Source organism: Moschus berezovskii, chromosome 5 (assembly GCF_049115385.1).
Source record: "Moschus berezovskii isolate FMDL1 chromosome 5, NW_MosBer_1.0, whole genome shotgun sequence".
NCBI lineage: Eukaryota > Metazoa > Chordata > Mammalia > Artiodactyla > Moschidae > Moschus > Moschus berezovskii.
Genome location: NC_142464.1, coordinates 99,955,233 through 99,979,127, shown reverse-complemented (window position 1 = coordinate 99,979,127; position 23,895 = coordinate 99,955,233). Strand labels below are relative to the sequence as shown.

At 36.3% G+C, this 23,895-nt stretch overlaps 1 protein-coding gene across 4 annotated transcripts in view; it reads right to left on the bottom strand.

The window, feature by feature from the left end:
- USO1 (USO1 vesicle transport factor) overlaps positions 1-23,895 on the bottom strand; it is a 76,470-nt gene that overhangs the window by 45,484 nt on the left and 7,091 nt on the right. For 2 of the 4 annotated variants that reach the window (XM_055434822.2, XM_055434824.2), the window contains exons 2-5: positions 12,263-12,349; positions 12,121-12,185; positions 4,378-4,454; positions 2,252-2,263 (exon numbers count right to left, since the gene is read on the bottom strand). In XM_055434822.2, coding sequence (XP_055290797.2) covers positions 2,252-2,263; positions 4,378-4,454; positions 12,121-12,185; positions 12,263-12,349 — 241 coding nt within the window. The remainder of the gene's footprint in view (positions 1-2,251; positions 2,264-4,377; positions 4,455-12,120; positions 12,186-12,262; positions 12,350-23,895) is intronic. The other 2 variants (XM_055434823.2, XM_055434825.2) reach the window with 1 other exon arrangement.

The following is a 23,895-nucleotide window of genomic DNA, read 5'->3' as shown; positions in this document are numbered from 1 at the left end:
TTGAATTGAACTAGTAAAGTATGAGCCTGTTCCAAGGATCTATGGTTCCTTCCGATTTAATATTAACTAAAAAAGTGTTAGTGAGATGTACTCCACGTCCTTCAAGTTACAGGCGTAAGACAGCACTTCTAAATTTTAATGAAGAGTCCCACAAAAATTTGCTAAGCAATTAAAGTAACATACAAAGCTATTTTGATGTATAAGTTAGTCAAGCTAAAACTACAATACTAATTATATCTGACGATTGTAAAACAAAACTAGACTCATGAAATACTATATTTTTATAAGTAGGCAAAAGTATGAAACATGTAAACAATCCCTTTTCATCCAATATAATTATTTAAAAAATCCCAGAGTTAAGTCTATTTTTTTACATCCTATAGCTTGTGTACTATCTGGTGTACTTATTATAACTTGTAAAAGTAAATATCCCTTTGTTGTTTAGTTACTAAGTCATGTCTGACTCTGTTGCGACCCCATGGACTGTACCCCGCCAGGCTCCTCTGTCCATGGGATTCCCCAGGCAAGAATACTAGAGTAGGTTGCCATTTCCTTCTAAAGGGGATGTTCCCCCCCCAGGGATTGAACCCCAGTCTCCTGCATTGGCCGGCAGATTCTTTGCCACCAGGGAATCCCAAATAAATAATTAAGAACAAAATGACCCTTTGAAATTATTGTGAAAATAAACCTAAGACAGGCATATCAAATTAAAGATAGCTTTTTAAAAAGTCCATATAAACCTCTGGAAACATTTCACACATATTTATGTGGCTTTTAATTAAATGTGTATATATACATTTACTCTTCAAATGTATTTACAGTTGTGTTTTTTCCAGTTATATAAACAATATTAAAAAACATTCTAGACCTTCTCGTTGAAACTCCACATTAAGTTCATAATCTGTATTATGGAGGACAAAAGAGATATTCTAATAAAAGTAGTTCTAACTTAGAGTGAGGGAATACCAAGTAATCTTTTATTTATTTATTTATTTTTTTCCAAGTAACCTTTTACACTGTGGTCAATTAGTTAAACAAGCAGACCTATACTTTTAAACATCTGTCTGCTAGTTGTATAAACTAGTTGTATAAATTACAAGATTTAATAAAGAATCTAGTCAGAAAAAATGGCCACAATTTATTAAATCAGAAAACTATGGAATACAAAAAAAGGTATAAAAAAATTTCTGTTACCCTACTTAGTAGACAACATTATGTAAGTTATATATCTCTGGGGTTTCTCTTTAGTAAAGAGAAAAATATCACCTACCTCACAATTTGCTAACAGGATCAAATAAGATAATGGACATAAAAGTACTGTAAAATTTAAACTCTATACATAAGACAAAACAATAATAGTACTACTCAACAAGGACACAGCATTTTCGCAAGAGTCAAGGCATATTAATTAATTAGGCAGTCAAGATTATGTTTTGAAACAAGGGGTTTAAATTTCACAAAAGGTAATGTTATATAGCTTAATAAGTTAGTTTCTTTGTTAGTTTTTTGTTAGGTATAGGAAATTTTGTTATGTACCATTTTAAACCTACTTTAGATAAGGATTTTTTCTTCTTTCATTTTAAAAAGTCAAGGATCTCAGGAAAAATGGTAAAACAACATAAAATGTGGTTACTTTAAATTAACTATGAGGAAAGAAGAATCAGTGTTAAAAAGTAAATGGAAATTGAAACAGACCACCAGAAAAAAGGCAATATTGGTGAGTTTTATAAATTAATATTAAAAAGTGTCAGTAACCAGACATTATTGTGCATGCATAATTTTAAAGGGACAATATCAACATATAAGTATTCTCTGAACTGGAATACCTTCCAGTTCTTCTTGAATATAGGGAAAATTTATATGTATACATGTATATATATATATATATATATATACACATATTCAAATATTATTTTTATTTTTAAATAAACTGCCTCAAAAATTTACTCCCTGGAAATACATAAGAAGTAATTCAAATAGATTGTCCTACCAGAGAAAAAACTTTAATTTCGTTAAAATATGTACTAGAATATTTTCTGTGTCCTGGACAAGAAATAATTTAGTAGTCATAGAAATAATAACTAATAATATAAGATTATAAAATATTCCTTTTTAATGAAGGAATTCTTACATATTGAAATAAATCTGAAGATTTTTTTTTACCAGCCAGAAGAAACTCAGTGACAGTGTCCTTTTATATTATCAGAAATTATGCCTAAAAGCATCATGCATATTAAATGCAATCTTTTACCTTCAACATCATCTGAAAAGGTAGACAAAATAAATAAATGAAAAGTGGGTGATAAAGAAAATTTTTTTATGTAGTAGTATTCACAATAAAATAAATAAGAGCTTAAAAACATCAAATAAGCAATATAATTTTTTAAAGGAAGAGCTTCATACTCATTTTACTCAAATATCTTAGATATTCTAATAGATATAGCATGTACTATATATGTAGTTATGAGACATATTTACCAATAAATTGAGGGGTTATTAAAATAACTCCAATGAACTTGAATTCATTCTAAAATGAAGTTCATTATGTCACCCAAGAAATATCTTTTGATGAAACAGTAAAGAGAAAGTATCAATAATAGAATTGAAGACCCTATTTCTCAATATCTAGATTTCTAAAAACTGACTCAGGCTATTAGCCTAAATTCATATTTTAATCTTTCCTAGAAAAAATGACTCCACTATTTTAGTTTCTAGAATTGTTTACCCTGTTTCATCCAAAAAATCACTTTTTGGATGGTAAATTAAAAATAAGAAGCCCAAATACATTAATAGAAGCAAAAAAATGGACTTAAACATTACTAGATTATGAATTTATAACAAAGGAAAATCACCTAATTGATGCTAAACACAAAACATTTTGTGCTAAAAACACAAAAATTATCAAAAAGAAGAGCTAAAATTTCAATCTGAAACAACTAAGAAAAAATTTAATGTTTTCTAACAAGTGTGCTACTGCTGCTGCTAAGTCGCTTCAGTCGTGTCCGACTCTGCGACCCCATAGACGGCAGCCCACCAGGCTCCCCCGTCCCTGGGATTCTCCCAGCAAGAACACTGGAGTGGGCTGCCATTTCCTTCTCCATTTCTAACAAGTGTAACTGCATCTAATTTTCTCATCTGAGAAATGACTAGTGGAAATAAGTATCTTTTTCTTCAAAATGGTTGGACTGTATTTAAGTATTGTTATGTAACTGACAGCCTCTTTTTCAATGAGAACCAAATTATGTTTACTAAAGATTTTTTTACCCCTGAGAAATTAATAAAGTTGTGAGGTAGATATCATAGAGAAATAAAAATTTAAGAGAAAGGATATTCAACTCTAAGAAATTGTTATTATGCAACACAACCCAGTTTCAAATGTTATTACTGGTATTTTGTGAAATTAGTATCTATGTATATTTCTGTTCCACTTTTACTGTAACAAAATATGTGTAAACAATATTATCTACATTTCTTTATGACTTACCTACTCAGATTTTGGAGGACCCTATAATTTCAATATAAATTAGACTTATAATATGCATGAATATCACCCTTTAGATTGTCTGCTGCTGCTGCTGCTAAGTCACTTCAGTCGTGTCCAACTCTGTGTGACCCCATAGACTGAAGCCCACCAGGCTCCCCCATCCCTGGGATTCTCCAGGCAAGAACACTGGAGTGGGTTGCCATTTCCTTCTCCTGGAATAATGAAAAACCCTCCATGTCCTATTGCAACAGTCAATGTGAAATAAGGAAAGCACTCTTCAAGTGTCTGTTTGTACAATACATGGAATAAAATGTATGGACTTCCAGTCAAGTATTTCACATGCTGGGATTTCCCTGGTGGCTAAGAGGTCAGGATTCCAGGCTTTCATTGCCATGGCCTGGGTTCAATCCCCGGTTGGGGAACTGAGATACTGCAAACTGCATGGTGTGGCCAAAAAGCAAACACACAAAAACAAAAAACCTAAATATAAAAAAGTTAACATAAGACCTATGTTAGAAATTTAAGTAAATATCAGGAACAATTCCTCTAACTTCATACTGCTCACCATATAACATATAAATAAAAGTTTGATTTTTAATCAATAGCCAAAAATGATTATTTGAGAGATTACTAATATTCATTCTGCTTAACTAAAATCAATAAAGAGAGAAAAATATATTTTAAAAAGGAGAATCTAATTCCACCTCCAAATCACATACAGAGCAGTCATCTTAAAGATATTTTCTAATGTTTTCCCTTTATTGATTAGAACAAAAAAAGAAGAAAAAAAAAACCTTAAAAATAAATTTACAAAATAAAAGCAACCCTAAAACAGCAAAAATGGCACAATCCAGTTAATTTTATGTACAGAAAACATAGTAAAAGAAACTTACCTACTTCTTCCTCTTCATCATTAGATATTATATTATACAGTGTGTCCAAAGCATAACCTATTATTTCAGAATCCGAGCTGGAAGAAAGAAATTATTACACTTATACACTGCCGGTTAGAGTATAAGCTGTTATGACCATTTTAGACTTTTATTTAACAAGATTGTATAAAACATTAATCTCACTTCTGAAGACCTACCCTAAGAAAATACCACAGTGCAAACTGTAAAGACATATAAAGGTCTATTTTTTTTATAATTCTGAAAAATTAGAAGCAAGCTATATGTCCAACAATATTTTTCAAAAGTGTGGTAAATCCATATATAGCAGCAATTAAAAAATGTATTTTTAAAGAATGTTTAATGACATGGTAATTAAAACACCCCTGATTTAATGCCAGTAGGAAAAAAATGGAATACAACAATCGATGTGAAGAATGATCCCATCTATGAAAAACTATATATATATATTCACGTGTGTATGTATATATTTTAAGGAAACCTTATAAATCAATTTGGAAAAGAAATCCAACTTTAAAACAAGCAAAATCAGCACAAGCCAGGTAACTTTTTAAGTCTGCGTGTATGTTTACATATATGTTTTATAACACATATGTTATATAAACGTGTTATCTCTAGGTGGACCTCTAGAATTTGTTTCCTTGATCTGTATTTTATTTTCTTAAAAAAAAAACTTACAGTAAACATTTACGATTTATAACATCAGGAAGTATAAAATTTTTCCTTTTACTCATTTGCTTCAGGAAGTATAAGCTTTTTTTATCTTTTTTTTCTTTTGTTTCAGGAAGTATAATTTTTCTTTTTTTTTGTCTTGTGGCATGTGGGATCTTAGTTCCCTGACCAGAGACTGAAGCCATGCTCCCTGCATTGGAAGTGCAGTCTTTTAACCACTGGACTGCCAGGGAAGTCCAAGGAAGTGTATTTTTGTTGTTGATAAACAGATAAAATTTGAAAGCATGATGGAAGATGACGGCATTCAGAGTGAAAAGCAAGAATGAGACACAGGTCAGAAAGATTCAATAAACATAAAGAAGTGATGAGGAGTGAAAGCAAAAATGAGGGACAGAAGGTCACAACCAGAGGATGTAAGTATCAAATAAAATAGATCTCTAAAATTATTATTACCTGTTTTTGAGAAACTTAAGAGGGACATCTCTTAAGAGACTTTTGAGAAAGCAGGAACAGAAGGAAACTTCCTCAGAATGAAAATCTGACAACTAACATCATATGTTGGAGAAGGCAATGGCAACCCACTCCAGTACTCTTGCCTAGAAAATCCCATGGATGGAGGAGCCTGGTAGGCTGCAGTCCGTGGGGTTGCTAAGGGTCGGACACGACTGAGCGACTTCACTTTCACACATTGGAGAAGGAAATGGCAACCCACTGCAGTGTTCTTGCCTGGAGAATCCCAGGGACGGGGGAGCCTGGTGGGCTGCCGTCAATGGAGTCACACAGAGTCGGACACGACTGAAGTGACTTAGCAGTAGCAGCAGCAACATCATATGTAACGGTGAAAGACTAAATGCTTCACCCCTAAGATCAGTAACAAGATAATGATGTCTCCTCTAGCCACTTCTACCCAATACTGAACTAGAGGTTCTAGCTAGAGCATCTGGCAAGCAAAGGAAATAAAAAACATACAGATTAGAAAGGAAGAACTAAAACTATCCCATTCACTGATGACATGACCTTGTACATAGAAAATTCTAAGGAAACCACTAAAAACCTATTAGAAGTAGTAAATAAATTCAGCAAGGTTGAAGGACACATGCTTAACATAAAAAAAAAAAATCAACTGTACTTCTCTATACTAGCAATGAGCAATCAGACAATAAAATTTTAAAAATTCCGTTTAAATAACATAGAAAAGTTTTAAATACTTTGAAATAAATTTTACAAAAGTCCAAGACTTGTACACTGAAAACTACAAAACACTGTTGAAAGAAATTATCTAGAACTCAAATAAATGAAAAGATATTCTGTGTTCATGAATAGGAAGATGTAATGTTGTAAACATGGTAATATAACCCAACTTGACTTACAGATTCACACAATCCCTATAAAAATCCCAGCTACCAGCTGATCATAAACCTGTATGGGAATGCTGGGAATGCAATGTATCCAGAATAGCCAAAATAATCTTCAAAAAGAATGAAGTTGAAGGATTCACAATTTCTGATTTATAAAATTCCTATAAAATTATAGTAATCAAGACAATACTGGCATAAGGACAGACACAGATTAATAAAATAGATAAAGTCTAACATTTATTTCAATTTATTTCAGTTGATTTTTGGCAAGGGTGCAAAGACCGTTCAATGAGGAAGTACAGTGTCTTCAACAAATGGTTTGATGGACAATTAAACACCCACACGCAAAAAGCTGGATTTCAATTTCACACCTTATATAAAAATTAACTCAAAATTGGATACAAGATTTAAATCTGAAGAGTTAAAACTATAAAACTCTTAGATGAAAGCACAGGTACAAATATTCAAAACTCTGGATTAGGCAATGGTTTCTTAGATATGATACTAAAAGCATAAGCAAGAAAAGATAAAACAGATAAACTGGATTTTGTCAAAAGTAAAAACATTTGTCCTTCAAAGGACCCTGTTAAGAAAGTGAAAACAAAACTCAAAAAATGGGAAAATACATTTGCAAATCACATGTCTATTAAGGGATTTGTATCCAGAATAATATACAACTGAACAATAAAAAGAAAACTTAAAAAAAAAAACACAAGTAAACAAATTAAAATTAGGCAAAAGGCTCAGTCATTTCTCTAATAAAGACACACAAATGGTAAATAAACACATGGAAAGACACTCAACAATAATTAGGACTATGCAAAGCATAAGTCATTAGGTATGTGCAAAGGAAAACTACAAGATACACTCACTAGGATGGCCATTTTTAAAAAAAGCAATAAAAAGAGTTGGTGAAGAGAAACTGGACCTTTACACCTGCAGCTTAAGATGTAACATGGCGTAGCCCCCCCATGTAAGAGTTTGGCACTTTCTCAAAAAGTTAAACTACATGACCCAACAATTGCATTCTTTTGTATAAAATATACATACACACAAAACTCAGTACACAAATGCTCATAACAGCTTTATTTATAACAGTCAAAAAATGGAAATACCCCCAAATGTCTATCAACAGATGAATGGATACACAAATAGCGTGTGTGTGTGTGTGTGTGTGTGTGCGTGCGTGTGTGTGTGTGTGTGTTAGTCGCTCAGTTATGTCCTATTCTTTGTGACAGTTCCATGTCCCTGGAATTTCCCGGGCCAGAATACTAGAGTGGGTTGCTATTTCCTTCTCCAGGGGATCTTTCCTGGAATATTATTCAGCTATCAAGAGGGCTGAAATATATTAACACATGTTACAACATGGATGGACTTTGAAATACTACGCTAAGTGAAAGAAGCCAGACACAAAAGTCCCACATTTTATGATTCCATTTATATGAAATGTTCAAAACAGTCAAATTTATATGGACAAAAAGTAGATTAGTTGCTGCTAGGACTGTGAAGAAAGCTGATCGCCGAAGAATTGATGTTTTTGAACTGTGGTGCTGGAGAAGACTCTTGAGAGTCCCTTGGACTGCAAGGAGATCCAATCAGTCCATTCTAAATGAGATCAATCCTGGGTGTTCATTGGAAGGACTGATGTTAAAGCTGAAACTCCAATACTTTGGCCACCTCATGCGACGAGTTGACTCACTGGAAAAGACTGATGCTGGGAAGGATTGGGGGCGGGAGAAGGGGACGACAGAGAATAAGATGGCTGGATGGCATCACCGACTCGATGGACATGAGTTTGGGTGAACTCCAGGAGTTGGTGATGGACAGGGAGGCCTGGCGTGCTGTGATTCATGGCGTTGCAAAGAGTCGGACACGACTGAGCTACTGAACTGAACTGAGGCACTTGGAACGGGGATGGTAGGCGTTAGGCAATGACAACTAATGGATACTGGATTGTTTTTGAAGTAATGAAAATGTTTTGGAATTAGATAGTGGTGATAGTTATACAACTTTGTGAATATACTAAGACCATTGAAATGTACACTTAAAAAAACCCCAAAAACTATTGAGGTGACATGGTTTGGAAACATTAGTTTCCATCAGACAACTTTCAGGCCCCAAATGTGAGACTTGGGAGAATAAGTAGTCGCGCCTCAAGTTTTAAGAGAAAAGGACCCATGCAGAGATGGAGTTTCAAGAGATGCCAAGAAAGGGAACACAGCTCTGTGATGCAGCCAAGGATGAGGGGATAAGGATGAAGGGGATTCAGTTGAAGGATTCTTAGAGTATTAGTTAGATGGGCCAAGAACATAAGCATAAAAGAGTAATGAAGACGAGAAATGGAAAGAGATGGCTGCAGAATATATACCTTTGCAATCAATGAAGTTAAGAAAACACTCGTAGCATGTTTTGAGAACAGAAGATAACAGATAAATATAGGAGACAAATGGGAATGGAATTTGACACAAGAAAAGGAATAAAACACAAGAAAGTTCACAGAAGTTTGGCTTTGTTGTCCAAGAGGCATAATAAAATACCCATCAGCCTCTAACACCATCAATTATTAGTTCACACAGTCACAAATCTACATGGTATACCTTATTTCTATATGGTACACCTTATGATGCCTGGCACAGAGTAAATGTGCAATAAATGTTTTTTAAATGTATTTCTTAACCTTTATATCAAGACTATTATTTTCTACTGTGCCCTTAAAATGACAATAAGGGCCACTTTACATAAGGGGTAGCATTCTGTTTTCTGTAACAAGATAGTAGTTGTTTCATAACCAATTTTGTAAGACTCAATGAGAAATGCATGCATAAAGATACATGAAAAAATTAACATGTATGTTTAATCATCACACTAATTTTTTTGATCTAACATTTGTTTTCTCATAACTTAGAGTATTGTTTAAAGCAGATAGCAAACTTGGGTTACTTTATCAGTTTTCTGTTGACGCTGTAGGAAATTACTACAAATTCAGTGATTTATACAACACAAATATGTTATCTTACTATTCCAGAAGTCAGAGAGCTGAAATGGGTCTCAGTGGACTAAAGTCAGGGTCTCATCGGGGGTGCCTTCTTTTCTGATGCCTTTCAGGGAGAATCCATTTCCTTGCCTTTTCCAGGTCTAGAGGTCCCCTTTCACTTCTAAAACCAGCAAAGACAGATGGAGGTCTTTTCATTTTACCTCATTCTGACCTCCTCTTTTGCATTCCTCTTCAACTTTTGAGACGCCTTAGGATTACCCTTAGGCCCACCTGGATAATCCAACATAATTTCTCTATCTAAAAATCCATAACTTAATCGTATCTCCAAAGTCCCTTCTGCCATTTAACGTAACATTTATAGGTTGTGTTGAGAGAATAGAAACATCTTTGGGGGACCATTATTCTTCCTACTGCAGTTGTCCAGCTGGCATTAAAATAACAGATAGTCCTGCAGCTGCCCCCTCCAGTGTTAATAACAGATAGTTCTGGAATAACATCTGATGGATTTAATCAAACACGTTAGAATTAATTGGCTTTGGGGGGGCTTTCCTGGTGGTCCAATGGTTAAGACTCTGTGATCCCAATATAGGTGGCCCAGGTCCAATCCCTGGTCAGAGAGGTAGATTCTAAATGCAACTAAGAGTCCACATGCTGCAACAAAGAGCAAAGATCCCATGGGCTGTTAAGACACAGCACAGCCAAATGAATAAATAACAAAAACAAGAATTAGTTGGCTTTGAAAGGTGACAAATGTGAGTTACACTGAGGAGGATAGCAAAGATTCTATCTGGTATGAACAAGCAGCTGGGCATTGCCGAAATACAATTTTAATGGAGGTTATGAATTTTGACAGGCAGCATCAAAGTCTTTAAAAAGCTCACATGAAGGACTTCTTTGGTGGTTCAGTGGTTAAGAACTTGACGTATGATGCAGGGGACATGGGTTCAATCCCTAGTGGGGGAAATAAGCTCCCCCACGTGCTCAGAACCATGTGCTGGAACTACTGAGTCCACGAGCTCTGGAGCCTGTGTGCTGCAACTAGGGCCTGATGCAGGCAAATAAATAAAGAAATATATATACATATATATTTTAAATGCTTATATGCATTGCTTTGCTTGAGGAACTTGGACTTCACACTGCACTGAGCTGGTTAAATGCATTAAACAGGTGAGTAATAGATTTACATTGCAGACAGATAATTCTTGAAATGAATGGAAAGACAAAGAGGTCAGAAGCAAAGAGTAGAGTCTGAAGGTGGTAGGTAGTTTTAAATTATGTAAAAAAAAACACCAAAAAACCTCTCTGTTACAGCTCACTTCAAAAGGTGGACCCTAAGTCTCCTCTTCTTAAGTACAGGCTGTATTTATTAACTTGCTTCTAGTAAAGTAGGATGTAACGGGATTGACGATAGGTGACTTCTGAGACAAAGTCCTAAAAGGCATTATGGTTTTCTCTCTATTCTCCCTCTAAGATCACTTGCTCTGGGAGAAGCCAGTTCTCATATCATGAGGATGCTCAAGCAGTCCTTAACCAACAAGGTGAGATATTGAGGCCTCTTGCCTCAGGTGAGTGCGCCACCTTGGAATCAGATACTCCAGGCTGAATCAAGCCTTCAGATGACTCCCGTCCTGGCTGACATCTCGTGCATAACCTCATAAGAGACCTTGAGTCAGAACCACCTAGCTAAGCTACTTCTGAATTCCTGATCCACAGGAACTGTGCCATAATAAATATTTGTTATTTTGAGCCAGGAAGCTTTGAGGTAATTTATTACACAGCAATAGATAACTAATACAGTGGCTGTGAAAATGACTTAAGTGTGATTGATATTGACAGCCAAAACTAGGACTGACAATTGACAACTGAAATCAAGAGAATTCATGGATTCCAGCTTTTTTTTTTTCGGTCTGGATGGGCATAATCAGTTAAGGAGAGGGATGAGTTCAGCACAAAACCTCCAGTTTCTTATTTTAATGGAAAGGTGCTAACTGGGATGAACTTGGGTCAAAGGCAGCTGAAGTGGATAGGTAGGTGATGGGTTGTGGTGGAGTATTAGTAGGACAACCAGAGACATACTAACTTTTGAACATTTTGAATTTAAGATACCTGTGACGAGATCTTGATATGGTAGAAATGTAAACTGAGCAGCTAAAGTTTGTAAGATATATTTAACTAGAGATAAGATCTAAAGTTATTCGTGTACAGTTGCTAATTAAAACCAAAGATGTAGATGCTCTCTTAAAGAGAAACTCAAAGAGCAAAAACTAGGCTGAGTGACTTTTCTCTTAAGACTTCACTCTATTCGTATGAGTTTACTTCTCTCCCCTCAGAAAGACAAAGTCTAGATAACTAATATAACATATAATATGTATATTATAGAATAGTATGCTATAGTATATCTAAGTGAAAATCAATACATTAACTTGTTCAATTCAAACTCCAAATTTTAAACCTTTAATTGACAGTCACTTCATTCCATTTTTATATAATGGTAAGCTCTCAATCCCTGAAGGTTTAGATTATGTCTGTCCTAAATGCTTAGCACAATGGTTGGGTTCTAGTGTCCAATAACTGTTTACTGAATGACAACTGAAAGTAAAAACTTAGTAGCCTTAATCATTTCTGGAACAGTGACTCTAAAACAAATTAATTAAAATTTTTTAAAAAATTAGGGAGAAAAATCATTAAATAGAGACATACCGATCTGTTTGTAAAACATGGATAAGATGTTCCATAGCTTGAATACCCACTTCCAAGCGATATTTCTGCACAAAAGAAAAATGTTATTTAAGAAAGGAATATCCAACTTAATAACCTTAGTAACTGATAAAGTGTTACAGACCTTAGATAATGATTTGAGAGCTCGCACAGCATTTCTTCGATCATCCAGTAAAGTAGATGAAGCTACTCTGTCACAAAGCTTTTGAATCTGTCATGGAAAAATGAAATAACATAAATAGAATAAAAAGAAAGGAAAAAAGATACATAAAGTTTCCTCCAAAATTTATACCATTTAATTTGAGGGGAAAAAAAAAAAGGATGCCACTATTTAGGTAGTATTATAATCTTGTTACAGATATCAAATAGATATCTTTTTCACAGAGACTTGAAAAATGGACGTGGTAGAAGAGAAGTCAAATAAGGTTAATTCATATAAACTGAAAAATTAAAAGAAATTAGTAGAAGCAGAGCTTTGCAAACATACCTATTACAGGTCTTTGAACTACGAAGGATCCATTAGTGCTATGGTATATGATGTGTTAATAAAGTTAATAAACAAAAACTTTTAAAGTAATGATTGTTTACATCATAACGTCACCCTAATGTTTCCACTACGTATCTGAATGAGAAAAGTCAGAAACTGTTAATCAAAAATTTAGTTTTAAGTGTGCCTCAAAAATCTAGACGGGTGAAATGTTCTAAGCTTCTAATAAATTTTCAGGAATTAAAATCTAAACTGAATTTTAAAATAAACCTTGGAGCATTATTTATAATAGAAAAAAATTAGAAACAACTGTCCATCAAGAGAAGAAAAACTAAATAAATTATGGTATATTCACCAGTCAAATACTATGAAAACTACTCAAAAGATGTTAACTGTACTGACATAAAAATACTATGATTTAATAAATAATGAAAAAAAAAGAGCAAGTTGTAAAATTATGTAAATTGTGAGCTCACTGTAACAAAAGAACCAAACTGTGTGTGTATGTAAAACTGCACTAAAGAAGAATTTGGAAACTTAAAGCAACTATAAAACTTCTGAAAGAAAGCACTGGAGAAAATGCTTGTGGCCTTAAATTAGACACATATGCTAACAGTACAATCCATAAAAGAAGAACATAATAATTCGGACTTCATCACTCCTGTTCTTCAAAAGACACTGTTAAGAGAATGAAAAGATAAGCCATAGAAAGGCTGAAAAAACAAGGAAAATGTGATTAAGAACAGTTTTAAAAACCATTACACTCAGGTCCTTTATAGCTCCAACAGCTTTTTCCTATCTTATTATGCTATTATTCATTCTTTAATAGGTTTTTACTCGGATTCTATAAATGATTTTGGCATGACACAAATTTTGCATCCAATTTATCAAAATTAATGGTGTTTAAATACATATACTGTTTACCAGATTATGTTCTGTAGACTTCTAGTGTCCCAGAAGATATTAACAGACTTCCTATGATCACAACGCATGGGAAACATAAGGTTATATACAAAATTAGGTTTATGCAATGCAGAATTCCTAACTCTTTACTATATTGATTTGCATTTCTTCACACTACAGATGCAGTATGTTAACCAAGCCTAGCTTGACTTTTTTATTTTATTCATTCTCAGTTCAGTTCAGCTCAGTTGTGTCAGACTCTTTGCGACCCCATGAACCAGAGCACGCCAGGCCTCAATGTCCATCGCCAACTCCCAGAGTCTACCCAAACCCATGTCCACTGAGTCGGTGATGCCATCCAACCAGCTCAACCTCTGTCGTCCCCTTCTCCTCCTGCCCTCAATCTTTCCCAGCATCAGGGTCTTTTCAAATGAGTCAGCTCTTCGCATCAAGTGGCCAAAGTATTGGAGTTTCAGCTTCAACATCAGTCCTTCCGATGAACACCCAGGACTGATCTCCTTCCTTTACGATGGACTGGTTGGATCTCCTTGCAGTCCAAGGGACTCTCAAGAGTCTTCTCCAACACCACAGTTCAAAAGCATCAATTCTTCGATGATCAGCTTTCTTCACAGTCCAACTCTCACATCCACACACGACCAGTGAAAAAACCATAGCCTTGACTAAAGGGACCTTTGTTGGCAAAGTAATGTCTCAGCTTTTTAATATGCTGTCTAGGTTGGTCATAACTTTCCTTCCAAGGAGTAAGCGTCTTTTAATTTCATGGCTGCAATCAGCATCCGCAGTGATTTTGGAGCCCCCCAAAATAAAGTCTGACACTGTTTCCACTGTTTCCCCATCTATTTGCCATGAAGTGATGGGACCAGATGCCATGATCATTGTTTTCTGAATGTTGAGCTTTAAGCCAACCTTTTCACTCTCCTCTTTCACTTTCATCAAGAGGCTTTTGAGTTCCTCTTCACTTTCTGCCATAAGGGTGGTGTCATCTGCATATCTGAGGTTATTGATATTTCTTCCTACAGTCTTGATTCCAGCTTGTGCTTCTTCCAGCCCAGCATTCCTCATGATGTACTCTGCATATAAGTTAAATAAGCAGGGTGACAATATACAACCTTGACATACTCCTTTAACTATTTGGAACCAGTCTGTTGTTCCATGTCCAGTTCTAACTGTTGCTTCTTGACCTGCATATAGGTTTCTCAAGAGGCAGGTCAGGTGGTCTGGGATTCCCATCTCTTTCAGAATTTTCCACAGTTTATTGTGATCCACACAGTCAAAGGCTTGGGCATAGTCAATAAAGCAGAAATAGATGTTTTTTTGGAACTCTTTTGCTTTTTCCATGATCCAGCGGATGTTGGCAATTTGATCTCTGGTTCCTCTGCCTTTTCTAAAACCAGCTTGAACATCTGGAATTAACGGTTCACATATTGCTGAAGCCTGGCTTGGAGAATTTTGAGCATGACTTTACTAGCGTGTGAGATGAGTGCAATTGTGCGGTAGTTTGAGCATTCTTTGGCATTGCCTTTCTTTGGGATCGGAATGAAAACTGACCTTTTCCTGTCCTGTGGCCACTGCTGAGTTTTCCAAATGTGCTGACATATTGAGTGCAGCACTTTCACAGCTTCATCTTTTAAGATTTGAAATAGATCAACTGGAATTCCATCACCTCCATTAGGTTTGTTTGTAGTGATGCTTCCTAAGGCCCACTTACTTCACATTCCAGGATGACTGGCTCTCGGTGAGTGATCACACCATCATGATTATCTGGGTCGTGAAGTTCTTTTTTGTACAGTTCTTCTGTGTATTCTTGCCACCTCTTCTTAATATCTTCTGCTTCTGTTAGTTCCATACCATTTCTGTCCTTTAAGCCCATCTTTCGGAGAAGGCAATGGCAAGCCACTCCAGTACTCTTGCCTAGAAAATCCCATGGATGGAGGAGCCTGGTAGGCTGTAGTCCATGGGGTCGCTAAGGGTCGGACACGACTGAGCGACTTCACTTTCACTTTCACACATTGGCGAAGGAAATGGCAACCCACTCCAGTGTTCTTGCCTGGAGAATCCCAGGGACGGGGGAGCCTGGTGGGCTTACGTCTATGGAGTCACACAGAGTTGGACACGACTGAAGTGACTTAGCAGCAGCAGCAGCAGCAAGCCCATCTTTGCATGAAATGTTCCCTTGGTATCTCTAATTTTCTTGAAGAGATCTCTAGTCTTTCCCATTCTTTCCCTCCTCACATTTAGAAATTATTCCTACCTTAAATTGTATATACTTTGTAGTAATTACATTGACTTTCAAAAATGGAATAATAAAACTTTCTCTTTATTAAGTAACTGGTTGACAGTTTTTCTCATTTTTTTTTTACCATGAGATAAACTACACAAGTATCTTCTGAAAACATGAATCTCACTGTTCTCAGCTTAAAGAATTCCTAAAGCTAAAAAGTTTTCCTGAGTATGATTGTAAGATTAAATTGTTAGCTAGATTTCTTTTCTAATGAGTTCAAATTATATATCTTCAATTAACTTTGATTAATAAATAAAATCACTAGTTTTTTCAGAAAGTTGTAAAATGTAACTTAAAAACTAATCACTATTTTAAAGTGTACTATGTATATATAAAAATTCCTGAGTTTAGGTAAGTATGTCTCAAGGCTATTTTTACAATGACAAACATGCTGGGAGTTCCCTGATGGCCTAGTGGTTGGGATTCCAGGCTTTCACTGCTGTAGACCAGGTTCAATCCTTGGTTGGAGAACCGAGATTTTGCAAGCCACCTCACGCAGCCAAACAAAAGGAGAAGAAAAAAGACTATAAACATGCTTTTTATCTATTAAACTTGGGTTTTAGTGGCAAGGACATATTCTTCTCAACTGGTGATTTTAATCCGAACTTTCTCTCTAGTGCCTTAAGACAATTAAATCACCACACTGCAAAATCAATAAGTCAAAAACGAATATAAGAACAACTTATTTATCTAGAACCATAATTAAGCTAATTCAGATACCTTCTGTCAGCCACCAAAACGGCTTTTTCATTTTATTGATTTCTGATAGCAATCTAAAACTAATTACAACCTTCTCTGGCTTCTTAAAGAATATAATTATAAGCTTTCTTGCATTTAAACCTAAGTCCTCTCCAATATCAGATACAGGGATGCTTTAGGTGGTAGACGAAGAAATGAATATAAAAATCTTTGCACAGTACCTGGCACTACAAATGCTCAATAAATAACAAACTCAATTATTACTAAATTTCTATGATTCCTTTGTATTATTTTTCTATCCTATTATCCTTTTGACCGTCACTGACATCACATATGTTTCTAACAGATCATTCAAATTTTGCAGATTTTCTGTGAGAAATCTGATAATTAAGCTAGATAGTAATATGTCTATAACTCCAAATTACTCAGGCTTCAACTCAAGACTGAGTAAATGGACTTTGCAACTTCTACTTTTGCAATGAGAAAGCCTTATTACCTCGTAATAATATTTCACAGAGTTGAAGTTTCTGAATAAGTGATCTCTCCAAGATGAAGTGCTATGCTCCTACTTTTTACACACAATGGAAACCAAATGAAACGAAATTATTATGTATGTTTCAAACCTTACAGACTTAGCCATATTTTAGGTCAAACATAGGTCTGTATCTTTTAGGTGACATTTCAGTTCAGTCATTCACTCGTGTTCGACTTTTTGTGACCCCATGAACTGCAGCATGCCAGGCCTCCCTGTCCATCACCAACTCCCAGAGTTCACCCAAACCCACGTCCATTGAGTCGGTGATGCCATCCAACCAGCTCATCCTCTGTCGTCCCCTTCTCCTCGTGCCCTCAATCTTTCCCAGCATCAGGATCTTTCCCAATGAGTCAGCTCTTTGCACCAGGTGGCCAAAGTACTGGAGTTTCAGCTTCAAGATCAGTCCTTCCAATGAACACTCAGGACTGATCTCCTTTACGATGGACTGGTTGGATCTCCTTGCAGTCCAATGGACTCTCAAGAGTCTCCTCCAACACCACAGTTCAAAAGCATCAATTCTTTGGCACTCAGCTTTCTTCTCAGTCCAAACATCCATACATGACCACTGGTAAAACCATAGCCTTGACTAGACGGACCTTTGTGGACAAAGTAATGGCTCTGCTTTTCAATATGCTGTCTAGGTTGGTCACAACTTTCCTTTAATTTCATGGCTGCAATCACTATCTGCAGTGATTTTGGAGCCCAAAAAAATAAAGTCAGCCACTGTTTCCACTGTTTCCCCATCTATTTCCCATGAAGTGATGGGACCAGATGCCATGATCTTTGTTTCCTGAATGTTGAGCTTTAAGCCAACTTTTTCACTCTCCTCTTTCACTTTCAAGAGGCTCTTTAGTTCTTCACTTTCTGCCATAAGGGTGGTGTCATCTGCTTATCTGAGGTTATTGATATTTCTCCTGGAAATCTTGATTCCAGCTTGTGCTTCCTCCAGCCCAGAGTTTCTCATGATGTACTCTGCATAGAAGTTAAATAAGCATGGTGACAATATACAGCCTTGACATACTCCTTTTCCTATTTGAAACCAGTCTGTTGTTCCAGGTCCAGTTCTAACTGTTGCTTCCTGACCTGAATACAAATTTCTCAAGAGGCAGGTCAGGTGGTCTGATATTCCCATCTCTTTCAGAATTTTCCACACTTTATTGTAATCCACACAGTCAAATGCTTTGACATTTACCAAGAAAAAATTTTGTACCATAAATATACTTAACTCCTATTCAGAAACTGAATATTTCAAAGACCATTATTCTATTCATCCTGATTTGAAACACCAACTCAATGCAGTATAATTGTGTTCATTATCGATTCTTGCCTTGAGTTATTAGAACCCTCCGTGCTTTAGCTGGGCAAAAGGCTGTCCACCTAGACTACCTTCAAAGCTCTCCTTACAACCAGGCATAGAAAGTGACTACCTTCTGGCCAGTGAGGTGTACCTTCCAAGTCATGTCCTTAAAAGGAAGCTATATGCTAATTTCTCTTTCTCCTTCCCTCAGTCTGGGACTTGAACCTGATGCTAGTGAAGCATCTTCAACAAGACACTATCGGAGCGGATGGCAGAACAATATAAAAAGCAGCAGCTGGGCCCCCGGACCACCCTGAGGAGCATAACTAACCTACCCGAGGGATCACCTTCTAATGGGACTTTTATTGGAGAAATACACAAACTCTTATCCTGGCTAGACCTCTGTTATAGTAGCTGATCCGGTATTGGATCAGCTAAACTTATAAGACATTTTACAGGAGAGGAAACTAAGGTTCAGATGAAGAAATGCACCCCAAAGTACACTGCTAGTTCGTGGTATGGTCCAGATTCTAACTGAGCCATAGAGGTCTCACTCCAAAGCCCACGCTGTTTCTACTATTCTTAAACTGCCTTACACTTATCTTACACTGTGCAGGGAAATGTGAGCCTGAGCACCTGCTGCAAACTACAGGCACTGCAGATTTCTTCCTTGGAAACGGGAACATGGTGACACAGTTTCTGTGAAATGCTTCCACTAGCACTACACCCCACCAACAACCCTGATTAGCTTTGGCCTTAACTGCCCAGCCAGAGTACAGATGGAATAGCCCCTTCTTCCAAGGGAGTTGGAGCTTTACGTTGGGAAAGCTATAATCAGAAGCTATCAGGTGTTTAAGAAAAAGGCAGCACCATATGTAAGTACCTCAGAAATTAATACACTCACTTTTAAAGAATCTGGCTGAGATAATAAAGACAAACTGGAACAGAAGGAGGTTACAGAAAATATGTCAGCTCATTAAACAAACACAAAGTAAGGGTTTTTAAAAAAAGACATTAGGGTGGGGACAATGGGCAAAGAGCTGCAGAGATAGATAAGGCAAAAGGACACTTGAAAAACTGAATTTAAGAGGCCAAGAGGCTTGAGAAGAAAGAATAAAATGCCTGAAACAGCTACTGTTTAGAATTCAACTTCTAGCATTTTGTCCTTGGGCAATACATACACATGTACATTTAAAATTACAAGAACAACCACTCCAGCACCGCAATAGAAAAGGAACAAGACACAAGTACCTTCAATGTCCATTCCTGGAGGACTTTCATTTTTCACTTTACATACTTCTACAGCTTTTCCTTCAACAAGTATGTATTCAAACGTCTCTCTTATCATTAAAAAAAAAAAAGAATCAGAGAATCAAAAAGCATCAGTGAAGTTTGATATGAACCAGCAATCACTCTTCAATATCTAAGAATATTCTAGCTTTGGTAAGGTTAAAGGAATGACAGAGTCTGAAGAACTTGGTGCCATAATTTTGAAGTTGGTAATTCATTTATTCATTAAAAAAATGTTATAGAGTGCTGCTATCCTCATGGGAGCCATGGTCAGTGCAACCACAGAGTCGTGTTTGTGGCAAGGTAAATTCAGAAACTGGACTAAGCAAAGGCGTGAGGGATGAGTAAAACAGTGAGGGAGATGAAGAGGTACAGTTATAAAATAAGTCACAGGGATATAATGTACAGCATAGAGAATATAGTCAATAATATTGCAGTAGCTTTGTATGGGGACAGATGGTAACTAGACTTATAGTGGTGATCATTTTGTAATGTACAAAAATATCAAACCAATACATCGTACACCTGAAACTAATATTATAAATCAATTATACTTCAATAAAAAAGAAAGAAACTAAGACTATAAATTAGCAACTTCTGTAACAATTGGTTATATTTACGGTTAATTTTAAAAAACTGGGCTTGTATATTATATGTTCATGAGTACGTGTGTCTGTGTTGTCATTTTATTTTCCCTAGCAATCCATTTTTACTACGTTTTACAGCAGTATTGGTCTGTGATGAATTGGAAATCGGGGGGCAGGGGGAAACCAATCCACTGGTCCTTTACCACAATCAGTTTGAGAAATACTGCTAAATTGCTTAATATTTTGCTGGCGCCTGCAAAATTCTGTTTTGGGAAAACAGCAGTGGATCACTTCAGAAGGTATCTACTGAAATGAAACTATAAAAGGAGACAACACAACAAGTTAAAAACGAGGAAGAAATATACAGAAAACAGTTAAGTATGATGAAGGAAATGATTATAGAGAAATGACACAGAGACTGGAAGGACGACGCTGCTTTGGATAGCACAGCCAGTCAGAAGGCCCCAAGCCAGGCAGTGATTTGAATGTGGTGGACATGTGGGTTAAGGGTAACAAGAATGCAGCAAGCAGAAAAGCAGGGAAGCAGAGTGAAAGGGGACCTTACCATCAGAAGAAAAAATGACAGTATTTTAGAACTGAAGAATATGTTTATTCAGTGTCCCAAATGGGATCCTGAGGTGAGGGACTTCGTTGTCAGCAACTCACTCACTCTCTCAGAAACTGACCAATGAGGCCACTTAGTAATTTAAAGAAAAATGCATGAATTTACTAGTCAAAGGCTGTTATCCTAGTTGACACTCTTACCTACAAAGGAATTACAAGTTTAAATCCCACAGACTTTAATGCTACCTTGCTCCTTTTCAGGTAACATTTTGCTGCATTATTAATCATAAGAATGAGTTACAATACAGAAAATATGAATCTAGTCTACTTTTGTAAAAAGTCAAATATTTCCTTAGGCCTTTTAGCAAAGTACTCATCACAGCATACTACCAAGGCACAACATTTCAGATGACCATTCTGTAGACTTGAAACAAGTGACCTTCCCAGAATTTTACTGCCTGAATCAACAGAGATGTAAATGTGGTTGACCCTTGAACAACAGATCTGAACTGTGCAGGTCCACTTATATGTGGATTTTTTTCAACAGCAAATACTATAGATTTTCAATCAATTAAATCTGAGGATATGGAGGAACAGAGGATACACAGAGACAACTATAAATTATATGAGGGCTTTCCACTGTGTGTAAGGTTGAAGTGAAGTGAAGAGAAGTCGCTCAGTCGTGTCCGACTCTCTGCGACCCCATGGACGGTAGCCTACCAGGCTCCTCCATCCATGGGATTCTCCAGGCGAGAATACTGGAGTGGGTTGCCATTTCCTTCTCCAGGGGATCTTCCCAACCCAGGGATCGAACCCAGGTCTCCCGCATTGCAGGCAGACGCTTTAACCTCTGAGCTACCAGGGAAGCCCATAAGGTTGGTGTTGTTCAAAAATCAATGCACAGTCGATACATGTAAGGTTATAGAACAGAATACTGGTAACAACCAAAAAAGACACTTCAGCCTATTTATTTGAAACAAAGAAACTTTTAATTAAAAAAAAAAAAACACACACAACTCTTGCTGTGGGGACCCAACTATGTTCATTAATTAGTAAATAGAAATATTCTAATACCTACTGCTAAAATTAAAAAAAAATCAAATATCTGTGAATATAACTATCTCAGTTTATAAATAAACTCATTTATGTGATAAACACTGGTACATGCAAAGCAAACACTCTGGAAGGATGTACACAAAACTTCCTTAGAGATTACTCCTGGTAACGGGAAGTAAGATTGTGGAGAGAGGAAGAAAGGGGCAGTTTGAGCCTATATATTGATTTGGATTATTTATAATAAGCATGTTTTCGACCAGTGCTTCAATAACAGAAACATTTTAAGACAATCCAGAATATATCAGCCTTTGCTCTTATTCTAGTACTTGCTTTAACAGATCACCTGACCGACTCACTGTTCATCTGCTTTCTGAACACAACTGGTGCTTGTAATTCCTGATAGTTATGCTCTACAGTTATCACGGACACTGAATTGGCAGATACTGAACCACTTTACCGGAGAAGGCAATGGCAAGCCACTCCAGTGCTCTTGCCTGGAAAATCCCATGGACGGAGGAGCCTGGTAGGCTGCAGTCCATGGGGTCGCAAAGAGCCCGACACGACTCAGCGACTTCACTTTCAGGCGCTAGAGAAGGAAATGGCAGCCCACTCCAGTGTTCTTGCTTGGAGAATCCCAGGGACGGCGGAGCCTGGTGGGCTGCCGTCTATGGGGTCGCACAGAGTCGGACACGACTGAAGCGACTTAGCAGCAGCAGAACCACTGTACCTAAGGGGAATACAGGCCTAGGATCTTATGAGCCTCTGGTAACATTTTCATCATTGGATCCAATATATAACCTTGTTTAATGTGTGCTTCTGTTTAAAGACATCTTGCTCAATATATATCTTGATTCATTAACACTGAACTCACAGCTAAAAGTGCTATTACTCATGCCTGAGGGAAGCTAATCTAAGAAATGTATTTTCTCCATAAGGCACATCACAACTTCCTTATCCTTCGAAACACTAGGTAAGAGCTCAGCATTATACTTGGGGCCAGTTTTAACTGTGAAATTAACAAAAAGCACAAAAATGCGAAACACATGACACTAAACAGACTGAAAAAGACACGTGTTTACAGCATGGGGATGGGATTTAAAACCATCAAGCTCTGCAGCAACTAGCTGAAGCTGAACACTAGCTACACTCTCAAGGCAGGATATGCAGGCTTCAGTTCCATCCCAGGCCTCTCTGCTCTCTTTTCTAACCTGACCTGCTTCACTGAATAATGATGTTACCCACCTGACACTGCTGGGATTTGATATTGTGATTCTTGCATTAAACAGAGTACTATGTATTAACAACAACAACAAAAAACAGTTCTAACAAGAAAACATACATAAGAGTAAAATTTAACCCACAGTTTTATTTAAAAGGATTGAAAGGAGTAATAAGAAGGAAAAACTTCAGAGACAGAAGTATTTCAACTAATTCATACTATGCTAACTAGGTACTAGATTTTCTCAGAGATAAATACAATGATGAATTAGACATGGATTGAAAAAGAGTCAGACAAAATAGAACAATTGACCACTCACTCTTGTTATCAAGATAAAGTCTCTTAGAATAGGGTACGTAGTTAAGAAAACTAAAAATCCGGTGTCTTAAGTAATTTCTAATAAAGTAGCTTTATGTTTTAATATGCAAAGATCTCCAAGACATACCAGAGAAAAAGACAGCTGCAGAACACTACAGTGTATCATTTATGAAAAAGAGATAAACATGCTCATACAAATATATAATTCCGTACTGCATGATTATTTATAAGCTTGTGGAAGGATTTATACCAAAATAAGAATAGTAGCTATTTAAGGAAACAGAACTGAAATTGGAGATGGTAGTCAAAGAGGACTTAAACTTTACTAATATTGTTTGCCATTTTGTATAATAAAATAAAAAAGCTAATTAGTAAAATAATACGTATAACATCATGTAGCTCATGGAGGTGATTATGTATCAGGACTCTTGCCTGATGAGATTGTCATGTGAGATTCACAAGTTCACTTGTCAAGAAAAATATGAAAAGGGCAAAAAATT